At 38.2% G+C, this 15,041-nt stretch overlaps 1 protein-coding gene across 5 annotated transcripts in view; it reads right to left on the reverse strand.

The window, feature by feature from the left end:
• LOC134541432 (START domain-containing protein 10-like) overlaps positions 1-13,881 on the reverse strand; it is a 31,402-nt gene extending 17,521 nt beyond the window's left edge. Inside the window, exons 1-6 of one of the 5 annotated variants that reach the window (XM_063384881.1) lie at positions 13,834-13,881; positions 7,305-7,506; positions 5,272-5,419; positions 1,947-2,099; positions 753-874; positions 153-275 (exon numbers count right to left, since the gene is read on the reverse strand). In XM_063384881.1, the coding sequence (XP_063240951.1) occupies positions 153-275; positions 753-874; positions 1,947-2,099; positions 5,272-5,419; positions 7,305-7,460 (702 nt within the window). In that variant the 5' untranslated portion in view covers positions 7,461-7,506; positions 13,834-13,881. Of the gene's footprint in view, positions 1-152; positions 276-752; positions 875-1,946; positions 2,100-5,271; positions 5,420-7,304; positions 7,507-13,401 lie in introns of all 5 variants that reach the window. The other 4 variants (XM_063384882.1, XM_063384878.1, XM_063384879.1 and 1 more) reach the window with 4 other exon arrangements.
• Positions 13,882-15,041: the final 1,160 nt, after the last annotated feature.

Consider the following 15,041-nt stretch of genomic DNA (forward strand, 5'->3'; position numbering starts at 1 on the left):
TTCACTGTAGAAGGTGTTTCGATATCAAAAAACCACTATCCACAACCTATGCCCCACGAGCGCTAAGCTTTAGAGATAACGGCCGCCTGAGGACTCTTCAGAGTTCCAGAGTGCACTGGTATCTGAAGACCGTAACGTAGCGCGACACTCACGTCCTGGACAGAAATCCTGGGCATGGTTATCTGCTCCGGGAAGTGCCACGGCTTCCAGTTCGGGTTGTTCTGCTGCTTCCAGCCCGGGTATCCCCGGGACGCCTTCAGCAACTTCTTCACCATCTGCAAGAAGTCCAGGTGCAAGGAAATTCCAAGAAGCCCTGACGTTTGTCTCTTGGAAATGAATCTGCGACAAACTAAGGTAAAACCTTTTTTTCTTAAAAGAGTGAAATAGTGTTCTTCGCTATCACCGAAATTTCGATATTTTCAAAACTTTCTTGATTTCCTAGCTTTTTTTACTAATGTTACACACTGCAAATAAAAATCTGCTTGCAATACATATTCGCACTTTGCATGACTGAGTGCAATTTATATTTTACTATAATTTTAACTTATTTAAACACTCTATTATGCAGTTGTAAACGAAAATCACTGAAATATATTTTGTTCTAAGATTTTATTATGATAGAATTTTTCCCATTTTTTTTAAAAGCAAATTTTTTATTTATTTGTTTATTTTTTGGTACGCGAGATATCTATAGAGTCCTGACATGTACGCAACCTGAAATGTAATGGTTCCTGTCGACTGGTGTGCCTTACTTTAGGGGCAAATATCTGCGTGATCCTGTTGACGATCCAGGGGGGCAGCGTCCCCTGGGGGTCGGTCTGGGACACGTAGCCCAGGTCGCAGCCGCCTTCGCCCGCCGACCGCACCAGGAAGCCTTCCTCCGAGAACAGCACCAACAAGCATACGTCCAGCCGTGCCGTGCGGCGGTCCACGGCCTCCCTGTGCCGAACAACAGTGCAACAGTGTGGCCAAACAAGTCTGCAATGAAACATCCCGGACTTTTAATTAATTTTTTTTTAATTACTTACCTACAGTGAAGCCCCGCTAATCGAGACCAGATGGGACCGAACCCTATCCGGATCACCGAAAGGCCGGATTAAACATGATCATGATTCACACTGTTTTACATAAAGATAAACTAAGAAGTTTTAAAGGATACTTTTAAGGATTCTTCATGACAAGATTTACATGAAAATATACATATTTTTTTAATAACTTGTAAATGAGTAAAACAAAAAATTTTATGATTTTGAAAATCCCCTGCTTCACAAGTGACAATAAAAACTAGACAAAAAAGGTATTTTAGGAACTTAACAGCATTTTGAAACACTCACAAAGTGCATTTGCAGCACATAGCAAATTAAGGAATTTTTTTTAGGAAATTAAGGACATGTACAAATTATGGTGATTTGCCTTAAAATGCAAGCAATGCAAGTTTTAAAAGGGTAAAAACTATATAAAAAAAACCTTTTTTTTTATAAGTACAAATTTTCTAACAGTTCGATGATGGATGTGCTTCTAGCGCAGTATCGCTTCCAAACGCAAGGCTGTGGTCTTCTTGCAGTGCATAGGACACCTAATGAGATTTGAGCAGCCACCATAACATTATTTGGCAGTAAAATTAATATAAAGGCATACTGCAAGTCCCTTGAGTGTTTTGGAGAAACTGAACAGGATGTTTTGTGCCTTAAAGTTAGTCCGAAAATTCACTCTTCTAAAAAAAAAAAAAGTTAAGAAACAAAATAAAATAAAAAACTTCTCATCCATCCTCAGCGTAGTTCTTAAAATGATTTTGGTGAACAGACCCCACAAGGACATCTTGAGCAGTTTTTCAAACTGGCACGGTAGTTTCTGAAGCTGGGCCCGGGCAGGCGAGGGCTGCTCCCAGACAGAGCTGAACGAGCACGTGTGCTCGGGGGAGACGGGGGGGGAACGTCGCGAGTTACCCGTGAGGAAGGAGGTGGCGCGGATGAGCCCCCGGCGCGGCGGGAAGTCCCGGTGGTACACGGAGTGGTTTATGATGTACTGCTCCTGGCCGGTGTCCAGCCACGACCTCTGCAGCACGAAGTCGCGGTTCTTCAGCGGCGCGGGGCACGACACTGCAAGAGAGAGCGGGCACGGACGGTTCACCTCACCGACAACACATTTACCTCAGCCTTACGTAGGTCAACAGATATCTCAGCCCTACGTAGGTCAACAGATACCTCAGCCTTACGTAGGTCAACAGATACCTCAGCCTTACGTAGATCAACAGATACCTCAGCCTTACGTAGGTCTACAGATACCTCAGCCTTACGTAGGTCAACAGATACCTCAGCCTTACGTAGGTCAACAGATACCTCAGCCTTACGTAGGTCAACAGATACCTCAGCCTTACGTAGGTCAACAGATACCTCAGCCTTACGTAGGCCAACAGATACCTCAGCCTTACGTAGGTCAACAGATACCTCAGCCTTACGTAGGTCAACAGATACCTCAGCCTTACGTAGGCCAACAGATACCTCAGCCTTACGTAGGTCAACAGATACCTCAGCCTTACGTAGGTCAACAGATACCTCAGCCTTACGTAGGTCAACAGATACCTCAGCCTTACGTAGATCAACAGATACCTCAGCCTTACGTAGGTCAACAGATACCTCAGTCTTGCGTAGGTGAACATATACCTCAGCCTTACGTAGATCAAAGATACCTCAGCCTTACGTAGATCAACAGATACCTCAGCCTTACGTAGGTCAACAGATACCTCAGTCTTGCGTAGGTGAACATATACCTCAGCATTACGTAGATCAAAGATACCTCAGCCTTACGTAGGTCAACAGATACCTCAGCCTTACGTAGGTCAACAGATACCTCAGCCTTACGTAGGTCAACAGATACCTCAGCCTTACGTAGGTCAACAGATACCTCAGCCTTACGTAGGTCAACAGATACCTCAGCCTTACGTAGATCAACAGATACATCAGCCTTACGTAGGTCAACAGATACCTCAGCCTTACGTAGGCCAACAGATACCTCAGCCTTACGTAGGTCAACAGATACCTCAGCCTTACGTAGATCAACAGATACCTCAGCCTTACGTAGGTCAACAGATACCTCAGCCTTACGTAGGTCAACAGATACCTCAGCCTTACGTAGGTCAACAGATACCTCAGCCTTACGTAGATCAACAGATACCTCAGCCTTACGTAGGTCAACAGATACCTCAGTCTTGCGTAGGTGAACATATACCTCAGCCTTACGTAGATCAAAGATACCTCAGCCTTACGTAGATCAACAGATACCTCAGCCTTACGTAGGTCAACAGATACCTCAGTCTTGCGTAGGTGAACATATACCTCAGCATTACGTAGATCAAAGATACCTCAGCCTTACGTAGGTCAACAGATACCTCAGCCTTACGTAGGTCAACAGATACCTCAGCCTTACGTAGGTCAACAGATACCTCAGCCTTACGTAGGTCAACAGATACCTCAGCCTTACGTAGGTCAACAGATACCTCAGCCTTACGTAGATCAACAGATACATCAGCCTTACGTAGGTCAACAGATACCTCAGCCTTACGTAGGCCAACAGATACCTCAGCCTTACGTAGGTCAACAGATACCTCAGCCTTACGTAGATCAACAGATACCTCAGCCTTACGTAGGTCAACAGATACCTCAGTCTTGCGTAGGTGAACATATACCTCAGCATTACGTAGATCAAAGATACCTCAGCCTTACGTAGGTCAACAGATACCTCAGCCTTACGTAGGTCAACAGATACCTCAGCCTTACGTAGGTCAACAGATAACTCAGCCTTACGTAGGTCAACGATACCTCAGCCTTACGTAGGTCAACGATACCTCAGCCTTACGTAGGTCAACAGATACCTCAGCCTTACGTAGGTCAACAGATACCTCAGCCTTACATAGGTCAACAGATACCTCAGCCTTGCGCAGGTCAACAGATACCTCAGCCTTACGTAGATCAACAGAAATTTACAAATGGCAGGACAGCAAAGTTATCAGTAGAGATAAGATTTTATGTTTTATTTCCAAGCCAATTTCATTTTTAAAACAGGAGATTTTGTTGTTACTGTTTTTATATTTTATGAAATCTGTTTATTGAAAAAGATGCATATTACTGAGAAAAAAAAATTACATTAAATGTTCCATGATACTAATTTCTCCAAAACAGTGTCATTTTCACCAATACATTATGCATTTTTAAAAATATATTTTTAAGTAATAAGCATGTATAACTTTAGGAACAAACAAAATAAATCTGTTAAATACTTTTGTTTGAAAAATGTTCAAAGGTCATGATGCATACTAACAATGTATGCACTATGTTTGGCAGCATATTTTTTTTTTCTTGAAACACAGCATAAAATGCTCCGTCACATCAAAGAATCACAAAAATAAATAGTCGAAAATTATTTTTTGTATTTATGGTGTGTGGAAGTGAAATATGGCACGGTTGACCCGCTAACCGGACTATTTGGAGTCTACCGTAGCAGTAACGCATCCCAACTTTAAAGACAAAAAAATGGGTATGTGTACTTAGGTACGTGCATGAGAAGTTATACTTCTTTGGCATCATTAAAAAATAGTTTTAATTGCATGCAAAAATAGTGCGTGGAGTCCCTCCGCGCGGAAGAAGTGAAACTTCGTAATGTGGAAATGAAAATAGGAAGGGGTAGAAATTGATTTTTAGTGAAATCATATTGTATCAAATCAAACTAAAAAAATAAAGGAAATAAATTTGTAACGATTCATAGATTGATTTTCAGAGAAAGAGAGAGAGAGAGAGACACACACACACCTATTGAATATCTATAAAACTAACTTTTTTATGAGAGCAGATTTTCATTAAATAAATCATGAAATCATTCAACAATAAAAGCTGTTTATTTAACTAAGCGGACGGCTTCGCCCCAAGGAGAAAATTGACGCGGCGAGACCTCGTGGACATAGAGAAATGACACACACCCACTATTTATGTGTCTATGAAACATGATTTTTTTTTCTGCAAATTAAATTGTAATATACAAAAAGGGTATTGAAAATTGAAACAAATATGGCGACACTACAAACTGTCAGGATATTTATTTTTTTCCTTACTCTCTAAACTTAGTTCCTTACAATGGCATTCACTCTCTCTCTCTCTCTTTTTCTATTCCCCCTCCCCAGGAGAGTTGAACGTTTAACGCAACCTTGTTGGAAGTCGCATCAGAAGTATAACTTCAAAAAGAGGTCTACGTTCCGCAGCCAGCGCCACGCCCACTCACTTGCGTAGTAGCCGATATCGTTGTTCGGGTTAAGGCAACCGATGTCATGAGACTCGATCATGTGCTGGTCCCACACCTTCCTGTACTCCGGATCGTGCAGCACGTCGTACATCTGGATCGGGGACACGTCCGGGAACAAGCTCCGGATCTGGACGGGAACAGAAACACAGTCTCTGCAAACTACTGTTGCTTCAGCAAGTGGCCGAACCCACATTCTTCAAGGGCAGCCACCTTTTTTTTTTTAAACTGTTCTTAAATAACCCTCTGCGATTCCCGTTTTTTTTTTTATTCGAACATAATTTTGAATCAAATGACAAATATTTTTTAATACGTATTATATCTGGATCCAGTTATAATAAAAAATTCTGGTACATTACTGGAAATAATTTTTCCAAAACTACTTTTCCGGAAAACTAACATTTCTAATGGGCAACGTGGATTAAGTTCAGGGTTTCAAGTTCCAACACTATTTCTCTAGACTATTTCCCTGAGTTTTTAATGTTTTCCTTGTACAACCATACAATTATTCCTTGCCTCATCAATCAATCAATCTTGCAAGATAACATACATATATTAAACTACAAATACTTATTGAAAAACATTTTAACCACACCTAACATGTCATACTGGTCTTAAAACAAGCACGATACACAGTATGAACTGTCATCATTTCCATCAATGCTACACAATCAATGCTGTCTATCTGTAATATAATGCCTTAAGGGAAAAAAAATTTTAAATAGTTAATGCACAAAAAAATAATTTTGGTGTTTAGTTCAATTCTTACAGATTAACCCCCCATCCCCCCCCCCCCCTTCTCTTTCAATTCCCAGAATTATCTCTGTAACACATATCTAAACCTAGCCCCAACATTTAATTTTATTACAAATTACATTTACTTTATAAGTATACAGTAAGACAGTAAAATAAAATTTAAAAAAAAAAAAAAACATATTTTTAGTTAAAAGGTGGTACACAAAAAAAAGCACAAAAAAAACTAAATTATTTGTATATAAAATGTAATCAAAATTCTCCACTTGTACTGGGCATGTGCAAAACAGTTTTTACCGCCAAGTCTGAAAAAAAACAAAAAACATTGAAATACCTGTATTTATCAGTTACTTTCATGTTATCGACATTTAATAAGGAGTTTTTAAGGATTCTTAGTGAAATTTTAGGACTTTTAAGGGCCCTAATTCAATTAAATACAAATTACGGACTTTTTTTTAGGATGATAAGGTGTACATCAACTGTGAAGGAGCAACGAGTTTGTGACAAGATTTCTTTTTACAAAAGGAAAAAGAATGTTGTAGAGACCCATCATTCTGAGATAGTTTATACAGACTAATCACCTACAAGTTTGAACAAAAAAAAAAAAACTTTTGCAATAGTTGCAAAAAAAAAAGCACAACAATTATTTTTCTATTCTTTCGAAGATACTGAAAATTTTATGAGGTGTACATATAAACCCCGTTTAACTCATTAAAGGATCACGATAGTACTAAAAATTAATGATCCAGTTTGGTAACTAACGTTCGGTCGGTTTCCCTGCTGTGTTCTACCGTGACAAACACAACACGACAGACCAGACATGCTAAAAGTGGTCAACGATTTACAAGGTCAGCATTGCGTCAACCCGGCAAAATACGCTCCCCAACACTCTGCAAGAATTAGATTCCATTTCTGATTTTGTCGTGTCGTGCAGCATGACGGGAAAGCAAAAACGCAAACATCACGGAACTATACTTCAAAAATATTCACCTCCTTATGCTGATAAACTGAATTTTGTTTTACGTTTGGGTTTACTTTCAAATTTTTTAGTGTGATTTCAACTGTTTATTACATTTATTTTTAACAGCGGAATAATTTTCAGTTCCTTTATCTGTAGCTTGCTTGCGTGTATGTGAAATAAACTCAATTTTGATTTGTCCAACGGACGACTAAATGTTATATTGTTATGATATCGTCAGCCGTCAATAGGAAATGAAATTCCTCCAGGGTTCCAAACGAGAGGTCCGGTCCGGCCCCCGCACCTTGATCATCTTGAAGTGGGTGCCCGCCACGGGCTTGGTCCACACCTTCGCGGCCCCCTTGTTGTACTCCAGCTTCCAGCCGGCGTGGATGTCCACCAGCTGCTTCAGCTTGGCGAAGTCCTGGTCGTCCGCCACGCGCACCACGCCCACGTCCATGCCGGCCGGCCTCCCGTCGCTGCAGGGGGGGGGGGGGGGGGGGGAGCTGTCCGGCCAGACAAACACACGAAAACCTTTGAATATATATACTGTATAGAAGTCGCCAGCCCAGGTTAAAATTTCTAATACGGGTTTGAGGTAGTTGGTTAATTCACCGCCGCAATCGCCACCATCTGTAGGGCATCGACTTGTGGTGGTCCCTAGCGGACAAGTGTCGGAACTCTTCAAACACCCCTTCCCCCTCCCGTTGAACGAACTTGAGCTGCAGTGAATGATAGGTGGGGGGGTGCGGGGAATGACAGCGGGCGACACTGCTGCGCTCTAACGTGTAAATAACAACTGAGACGATACAGGGGCGTTACGGCAGCGCACTGCAGCGGTGAAGTTCCCAAGCTGCTCATCATTCGCTTCTGAAAAACGTAGAGTAAATCCTATCCACTCGCGACTTCTATACAGTATATATATTCAAAGCGAAAACTAAACACCCGCCGCATCTCCGGTTAAAATGTTGTTAAGTGTTTTACATTACCTGGAAGACATTATGTCCTTGTATATATGTGTCGCGCCCACCGCTTAAGCCCTCGGCTGTTGGTGGGTGGGCATGTTACAATATTAATAAAATAAAATAAATAAATATGTTAATATTATACAAATTGAAACCAAAGTCTCTTGCAAAAAATTTTTCCACGTTACAAACGTGTTCATACGAGGGGCATATCAATAATCACATTTTTAAGCAGGCAAATATTCAATGAAAATGAAATTATCTGCTAAAAAAGGAAACGTGAGATCTCGTGACTCCGCGTACCGACAGCTTTCGACACACACCGCCTCAACGACCTACCACTTAACTGGCCAAACACACAAAACTAAACACCCGCGGCATCTCCGCATCTCTCGCAAAATTTTTTTTTTTTTTTTCCCACATTACAATCGTGTTCATACGAAGGGCATATCAATAATCACATTTTTAAGCAGGCAGATATTTAACGAAAATGAAATTTAGGGGGGGAGACGCAGCACTTAACAAGGTGTCTGGCCAAGCACACGAAACTAAACACCTGCCGTATCTCCGCGTCTCTCGCAAAAAATTTTTCCCCACATTATAATATTTAGATTCTTTGTGGTTACACTAAATAAACACAAAACATTTGTTATATCCTTTACAAGGAGATATCAACCACTTAATTTTGATTATATTTTTAGAAACTCTGTAGTAATCACGAAATGTTCAACAATTAAGGATCTTGGTGTTATTTTAGATTCTAAATTATTTTTCCATAATCATGTAAACTATTTATACGTGTCTTCCCGCAAAACCCTTGCTATGATCAAATTTATTACTTTTTTATGCTACCAATTCAGACTCAAATTCTCTCCCTGTATTTTGCCTTAATAATATCCAAATCAGAATATTGTTCAGTAATCTGGAATGACATCAAGTTGGCCGATGCAAATAAACTAGAAAGTATACAAACAAAATTAATTAATTTAATAAACTTAAAACACCTTCCTACACCTGCATTAACTTCTCTTGGTGCACGTAGAGTATATTTAGATTCTCTGTTTGTTGAAAATTGTTTTAACACTAAAATTAACTGTACTTATCTCCTGGAAACCACTGGGTTAAAAATACCACAGTTTAATTCTCGTTTATACCAAACATATTGTACTCTACATAACTTTAATGACATCATATACCGATTAGTTAGGAATCACAATAATAATCAACTGTCTAAACTTAAAAATTTGTCCTCTACTCACATGTTATATTTTGTATTATCAATTTTTCTGTATGATTTGTGTATAGTAAATGTATGCACTGAGGTTTAATAATTATGTAATTAATATTTCACTAAGTAATGTGTCATGTTATCTTGTCCTTTTGGTATTTATATCATTTCTGTTTTCATGTTTTGTGTTAATCCTGTGCTGTCTCTATTTATTGTGATAGTGTTTGTTTTTACTTGTTTTGTGTCCTGCCCACCTCTAAAGTCTCAAGACTGTCGGTGAGCATGTAACAAATTTAAATAAATAAATAAATAAAAATTCCGTGTTCTTACGAGGGCATATCAATAATTACATTTTTAAGCAGGCAAACATTCAACGAAAATGCAATTATTTGCTAAAAAAAAAAGGGAACGCAAGATCTCGTGACTCTGCGTACCAACAGCTTTCGACAATGGCGTTCATGAGTGCATCATCAACTGTGAAGGTGCGAGCCGTGACAAGATTTCTTTTTTTCACAAAAGTAAAGACAGTCGGAGAGATCCCATTCGGAGATAGTTTATACGGAATAATTACCCAAAAGTATGAAGAGAATAAAAAACCTTTTGCAATAGAGTTGCAAAAAACCAGCACAAAAATTGTTTTTTCTATTCTTTCAAATGCTATATTGAAAATTTTATGAAAATAAAAAAAAATTTAATAAAGATGTTGTAGGATAACTTAAACCTAAATATAAATTTACCTTATATTATTGTGGTTGCATACAAAATGGTGCACATTTTATTTTATATTAATTTTTTTTTTAGTTTCACATAATCAGTGTTATGATTTTATTGTATTTGAATTGTACCATACCACAGAAATGGGGTCGAATGATATGTAAAACAAATAAATAATTAAAATAAATATGGAGAAGCAGGGAAGGGGGGAGGGTTACAAGAGGACTTGAATATACTGGAAGAGTGGGTACAGAGGAGTGACGCTAGTATAAACATGGGCAAAACAAAGGTGGCGAGGAGATTAAACTAAAAAAAATAGGTTGTCTGTAAAGTCGGTTTACGGGCGATAGTTTAACGTGACGTCATAACAAATCATTGATGAAATGATTGCATACTTTTATGAATAAAATTGAATCATTTTTATTGAATTATCACTATTTTGTATGGATACAAAGAAGGAGTGAAACGAAATCTACAATTTAATTGATAAATTTACTTTTATTTGCACTCATTAATTCAAATATGTTTGTTACTTTAACGAAGATATTATTTTAACTATAACTTTTATACATGTTTGCTATTTAACTTCTTCCAATCTGTGTTATTCTGTTAAGGATAGGACGATGATAGGAAAAGTAGGAAACGAATGGGAGTGTTTCAAGTTTAATGTGCCTTGAAAAAGTCAAATCGATGGTTGTTCCAATTGAGTGGAAGAGAGATAGATGGCGGCGCAAGCGTACAATGAGCGTAACGGGACAATGTGCGTAACGGGACAATGAGTCATCCTTTTTCGTCCATGCAGCCGGCGTTCATTGATTTATTAGACGTTGTCACGTCAAAAAACAAAAGACAGTGGATAGGAGGGTCCACCGATGGAGGGGTGAAGAGACAGGTGAAGCCAAAAGCTACCAATACCCAGGGTGGTGCTGCCAGGAAACCCGGGGTGGAGAAGGAGATCAAGAAGAGCAGGCGGGTATTGGGGTATGCTGGAGAGAGTGCTTAGAGAAAAATTTATTTTGTGAAACACATAGTATTAACTTATAATTGTAAACAGTTATTAATATTACAAATTAATAATGTTAAAATACTTAGGCTTTAAAATTTTTTCTAAAACAAATTAATTGGTTCATAGGCCAGAAAAACCTATTTTTCGCTCAAATTTAAAAAAAAAATTTTTACACATACCTTTAATGTTAGAGATAACGAAGGAAAGACTGGATTTTGTTTTGAATGAAAACTAATATGCTTGGCAAGTTTTGATGATTTCTTTCAAGCATTATCACATGTTATAATCCATTGCATTTATAAAAAATATAATAAATATATTGATAATTTTTACTTAATACAACTTAAGTTATTACTAGAGTTCCGGAAATTTCGCGGTTTCCTCTGGCCTCAGGATAGAATTCAAAGTTATAGGCGTGCTCGACCCATGTTTACTTTCCCATTGGTTGATTTCTTAGCGAGAACATTTTTATCCTTGTTATTTGGCACTACCTGATTCGCTCACTTCTCTCCTAGCTGGACATCGTTGGCTCACGGTCGTAGAGGGGCGTGTCCAGACAACTGCGGTCCAATCATGAACACAGTGCGACAGTGTGGAGGTTTGCATTCTAGCTTGCGACTAAATGAACCCGCGAAATTTTCGTGGCTCAAGTTATTACTTTATGTTTACAAAGTTATTAAAATATCTAACTAAAATAACATAGTATTATTTTAAGAGGAACACATAAAACTGTACACCATGGTGTACCCCTCGCTGGAGTACACCGCAGCACTACGGGACCCTCACACAGACATGCCGGAGAGAGAACTGGAGGGGTCGCAGAGGCGAGCAGTTAGGTGGGGTTAAGGGAAAGTTGAGGCGAATGGATAGAAATTAAAAGGTAGAGTATTTTTTATTGGCTTCACAGATCTGATGAAGGAAATGGGGTGGGAAAGCCTAAAAGACAGATGGTAGGCTGAGAGAGTCTAAGGTACATCAAATGTTGTGCTGGATGAGGAGAAAATCTGGAAGTAGAACTGAGAACTCGAGCAAGATTGTTAGAGAGAGAATGATAACGGAAAGGTTAAAAAAAACTCCACGATAGTGAAAATGATAAAGGAGTGAAATGTGTTGGATGAGGAATGTGTGTTTGCGAGGTGTATAGCTCAGTTGAAGTGGCCTTCCTGAATTTAATTAATGAAAGTTATCTAAATTTGAAGCAACTACTCATGAACCCAAACACAACAGTTAATGTGTTAGCGATAGAGAACAAGTGTTTTTGTCTAAACTTTTGATTTGAATGCCCTAACCTAACATGTATTTCCATTACTAGTCCCTGATTTCATAGATATTGAAAATTCTCTCAGAGACTTCAAAGTTTTTTCCCTGATGGCTGACATCTTGCTCATAAAGAACATTCAAGATGATGAAAATGGGGAAACTAACAAAATAAGTTATCTGGAAAAAAAAAACAGGAGTACCCAATGTAACCCATCTGTTCTTGGCAACATTCATTACAATTTCCAATTGCAAAAAAAATTTGGTCAGAAAACCCCGCCGGAGGCAAGTGATTAGACCACTCAGCCCTCGTGGCTTCCAATAAAGCAGGTCTATGACAAGAGTCCCAGACAAAAGCAAACATCTAAGACTGCAAAGCTGGAATCACAATGCCATGACAAACACAACACGACAGACCAGACATGCTAATGTGGCCAATGAATTACAAGGTCAGCATTACGTCAACCCGACAAAATACTTTCCCCAACACTCTGCAAGAATTAGATTCTATTTCTAATTTAGTCGTGTCGTGTAGCATAACGGAAAGCAAAACACAAACATTACGGAACTATACTTCAAAAATATTCACCTCCGTGGTAAACCTTTATGCTGAAAAACTAAATTTTGTTTTATGTTCGATTTTACTTTCAAATTTGTAGTGTGATTTCAACTGTTTATTACATTTATTTTTAACAGCGGATTAATTTTCATTTCCTTATCAACATATCTATAGCTTGCTTACGTGTATGTAAAATATACTTAATTTTGATTTGTACAATAGACGACTAAATGTTATATTGTTATGAATTCAGCCATCAATAGGAAATAAAATTCCTTTAGGGCCTACATTGTTTCTGGTCCATTATATGCTGCAATTTATAGACACATTTGGCTTGAAATGATTTCACGATTGCCATATTACAGTTCGTCGTGGTAATGTTGTCCTGGTATAGTGACCCTGCATTATTAAGTAACTCTGTCATGCTAGAAAAATGTACGAAGCCTAATTGAATTTGTTGTGTTGGTCATGGCATTGTGACTCCAGCTTAACAAGAATTGTGGTCTCTGCTCCCAGAGCCGCAGTATGCGACAGCGACACCAATAAAAATCTTAAGCCAGTTCTACAATGAGTTAAACAGATATACACTGTTATTCACCATCTGCGATACTATGTGAACTATTTTCAAACAAAAATGTACAAAAAAATTAAGCTTAGTAACACAAAATTTACCTTTTGTGAAATATAAAACCATTTTTAGTAATGAATTTTTACATCTAATTTTTCTTTGGCTAACTCCCGACTAAACAATTACCCATCCAGCATATGATAAAACCATTTTCCATATGCTAAACACATACCGCCACATATGTATATTATTCAAAAGTCATTTAAAAAAAACCACTCCAGGTAATTTTCGCAAGAAACCAATCACACTTATATATTGTCGCAATGCAATATTAATTCGAAAATTTTCGAAGTTTTGAAACACTAACCACACAACCTACAAAACCTACGCATAAAATCTCTCCATTAATGAAAACAAGTAATCGAAACAACAACAAAAAAGGCGAGCATTCAATAAGTATTTTTTTTTCTTTATTCCAAGAAAAACCTTTTATTGTTATACTTTAAATATGTCAGATTTAGGTTATAAATGCTTACCACTTCTGCAGTGACAAGAGTTTCTGCAAAGAAATGTTTGATGGCCTTCTGTTTAAAATTATAGCAAACTTGCTTTTTTCCATTTTATTTAAGATTTAAAGTAAATATTGCTGGTGTTATTTGTGTTTTGGAATTTAATTTATAATTCTCTTTCAGGCAGGGGTATCGCAAACATTTATTACAATAATTCAATTTATTAGAGTTGATTTTTAAAGGCCCTGTCACAGAATCAAACATTTATCTCCAATATTTTTTATGATAAAGTTTGAGAATGTGTTGGATGGAAAATGGCTTCCAATATTCTCAATCAAATGTATTTATACAGATAACCTTAAATTGGTTTTAAATAACTTCATCCTATAAAAATTTATTTTAAATCTTAAATATGTAAAAATATTAATTTTTTCTTCAATTTTGAAATTAAATTGACGCCGGCCAATGGTGCTCTCACTGGTAACACCGGCTTCTATGCCTTATCTATACCTCAGCTCCTCAGACGGTGCGCATGCAACGAACACGCATATGCGTGTAGTTTGGTAAGATTCAGTGTGACGAATGATATTACTTTAAAATTGATAGTTTGATAGCCGCCTTTGGGTCTGAAGTTTGAGTATTCATCCGTCAGCCTTCGTTCTCAGACAAGATTATTAATTTATTAAATCCCTGATGTAAACCAAAATAACATCATAACTTGACATTAATTCCTAAACGATTATTGTTCACTGTGCGATCTCATCGTAAAACTCAGCCAGAATCATTCCCATGCTTTATGTACTTCGCGTAAGGTAACTTTGTCCAGCGTAGCTCCAAGCTGCCTGGACCATGTCAGTTGCTGCTCACATGGCATCGGGGTTGGAAGAGTCAGCGCATCATGGGTATACAAAATCAATTTTTAAATTCACTTCAAACCTTTTGCATCGGCCCCATTGCCAGCATAATTTCAGTGTGGTTTTAAAAAGCCCACCACTTTACTTAAAAATTTAGTTCCTTGTAACATGTTCTAGAGTATTTTTGTTTGTTTCAGTTTCGTAGTTGATGGGCAGCACTTGCGTACTCATCATCGGGTAGGATGAACTACCTACTCCTGAACTATGCTAACTTCGCCCACACTGGGCCATCACCAGACCAAATGTGGAAAATTTCTCAAACTAGCTAACACTATGTGAGGATCTGCAGTTGGACACACATTGTACGAGTGAGAAACGGGC

Source organism: Bacillus rossius, chromosome 18, assembly GCF_032445375.1.
Source record: "Bacillus rossius redtenbacheri isolate Brsri chromosome 18, Brsri_v3, whole genome shotgun sequence".
NCBI lineage: Eukaryota > Metazoa > Arthropoda > Insecta > Phasmatodea > Bacillidae > Bacillus > Bacillus rossius.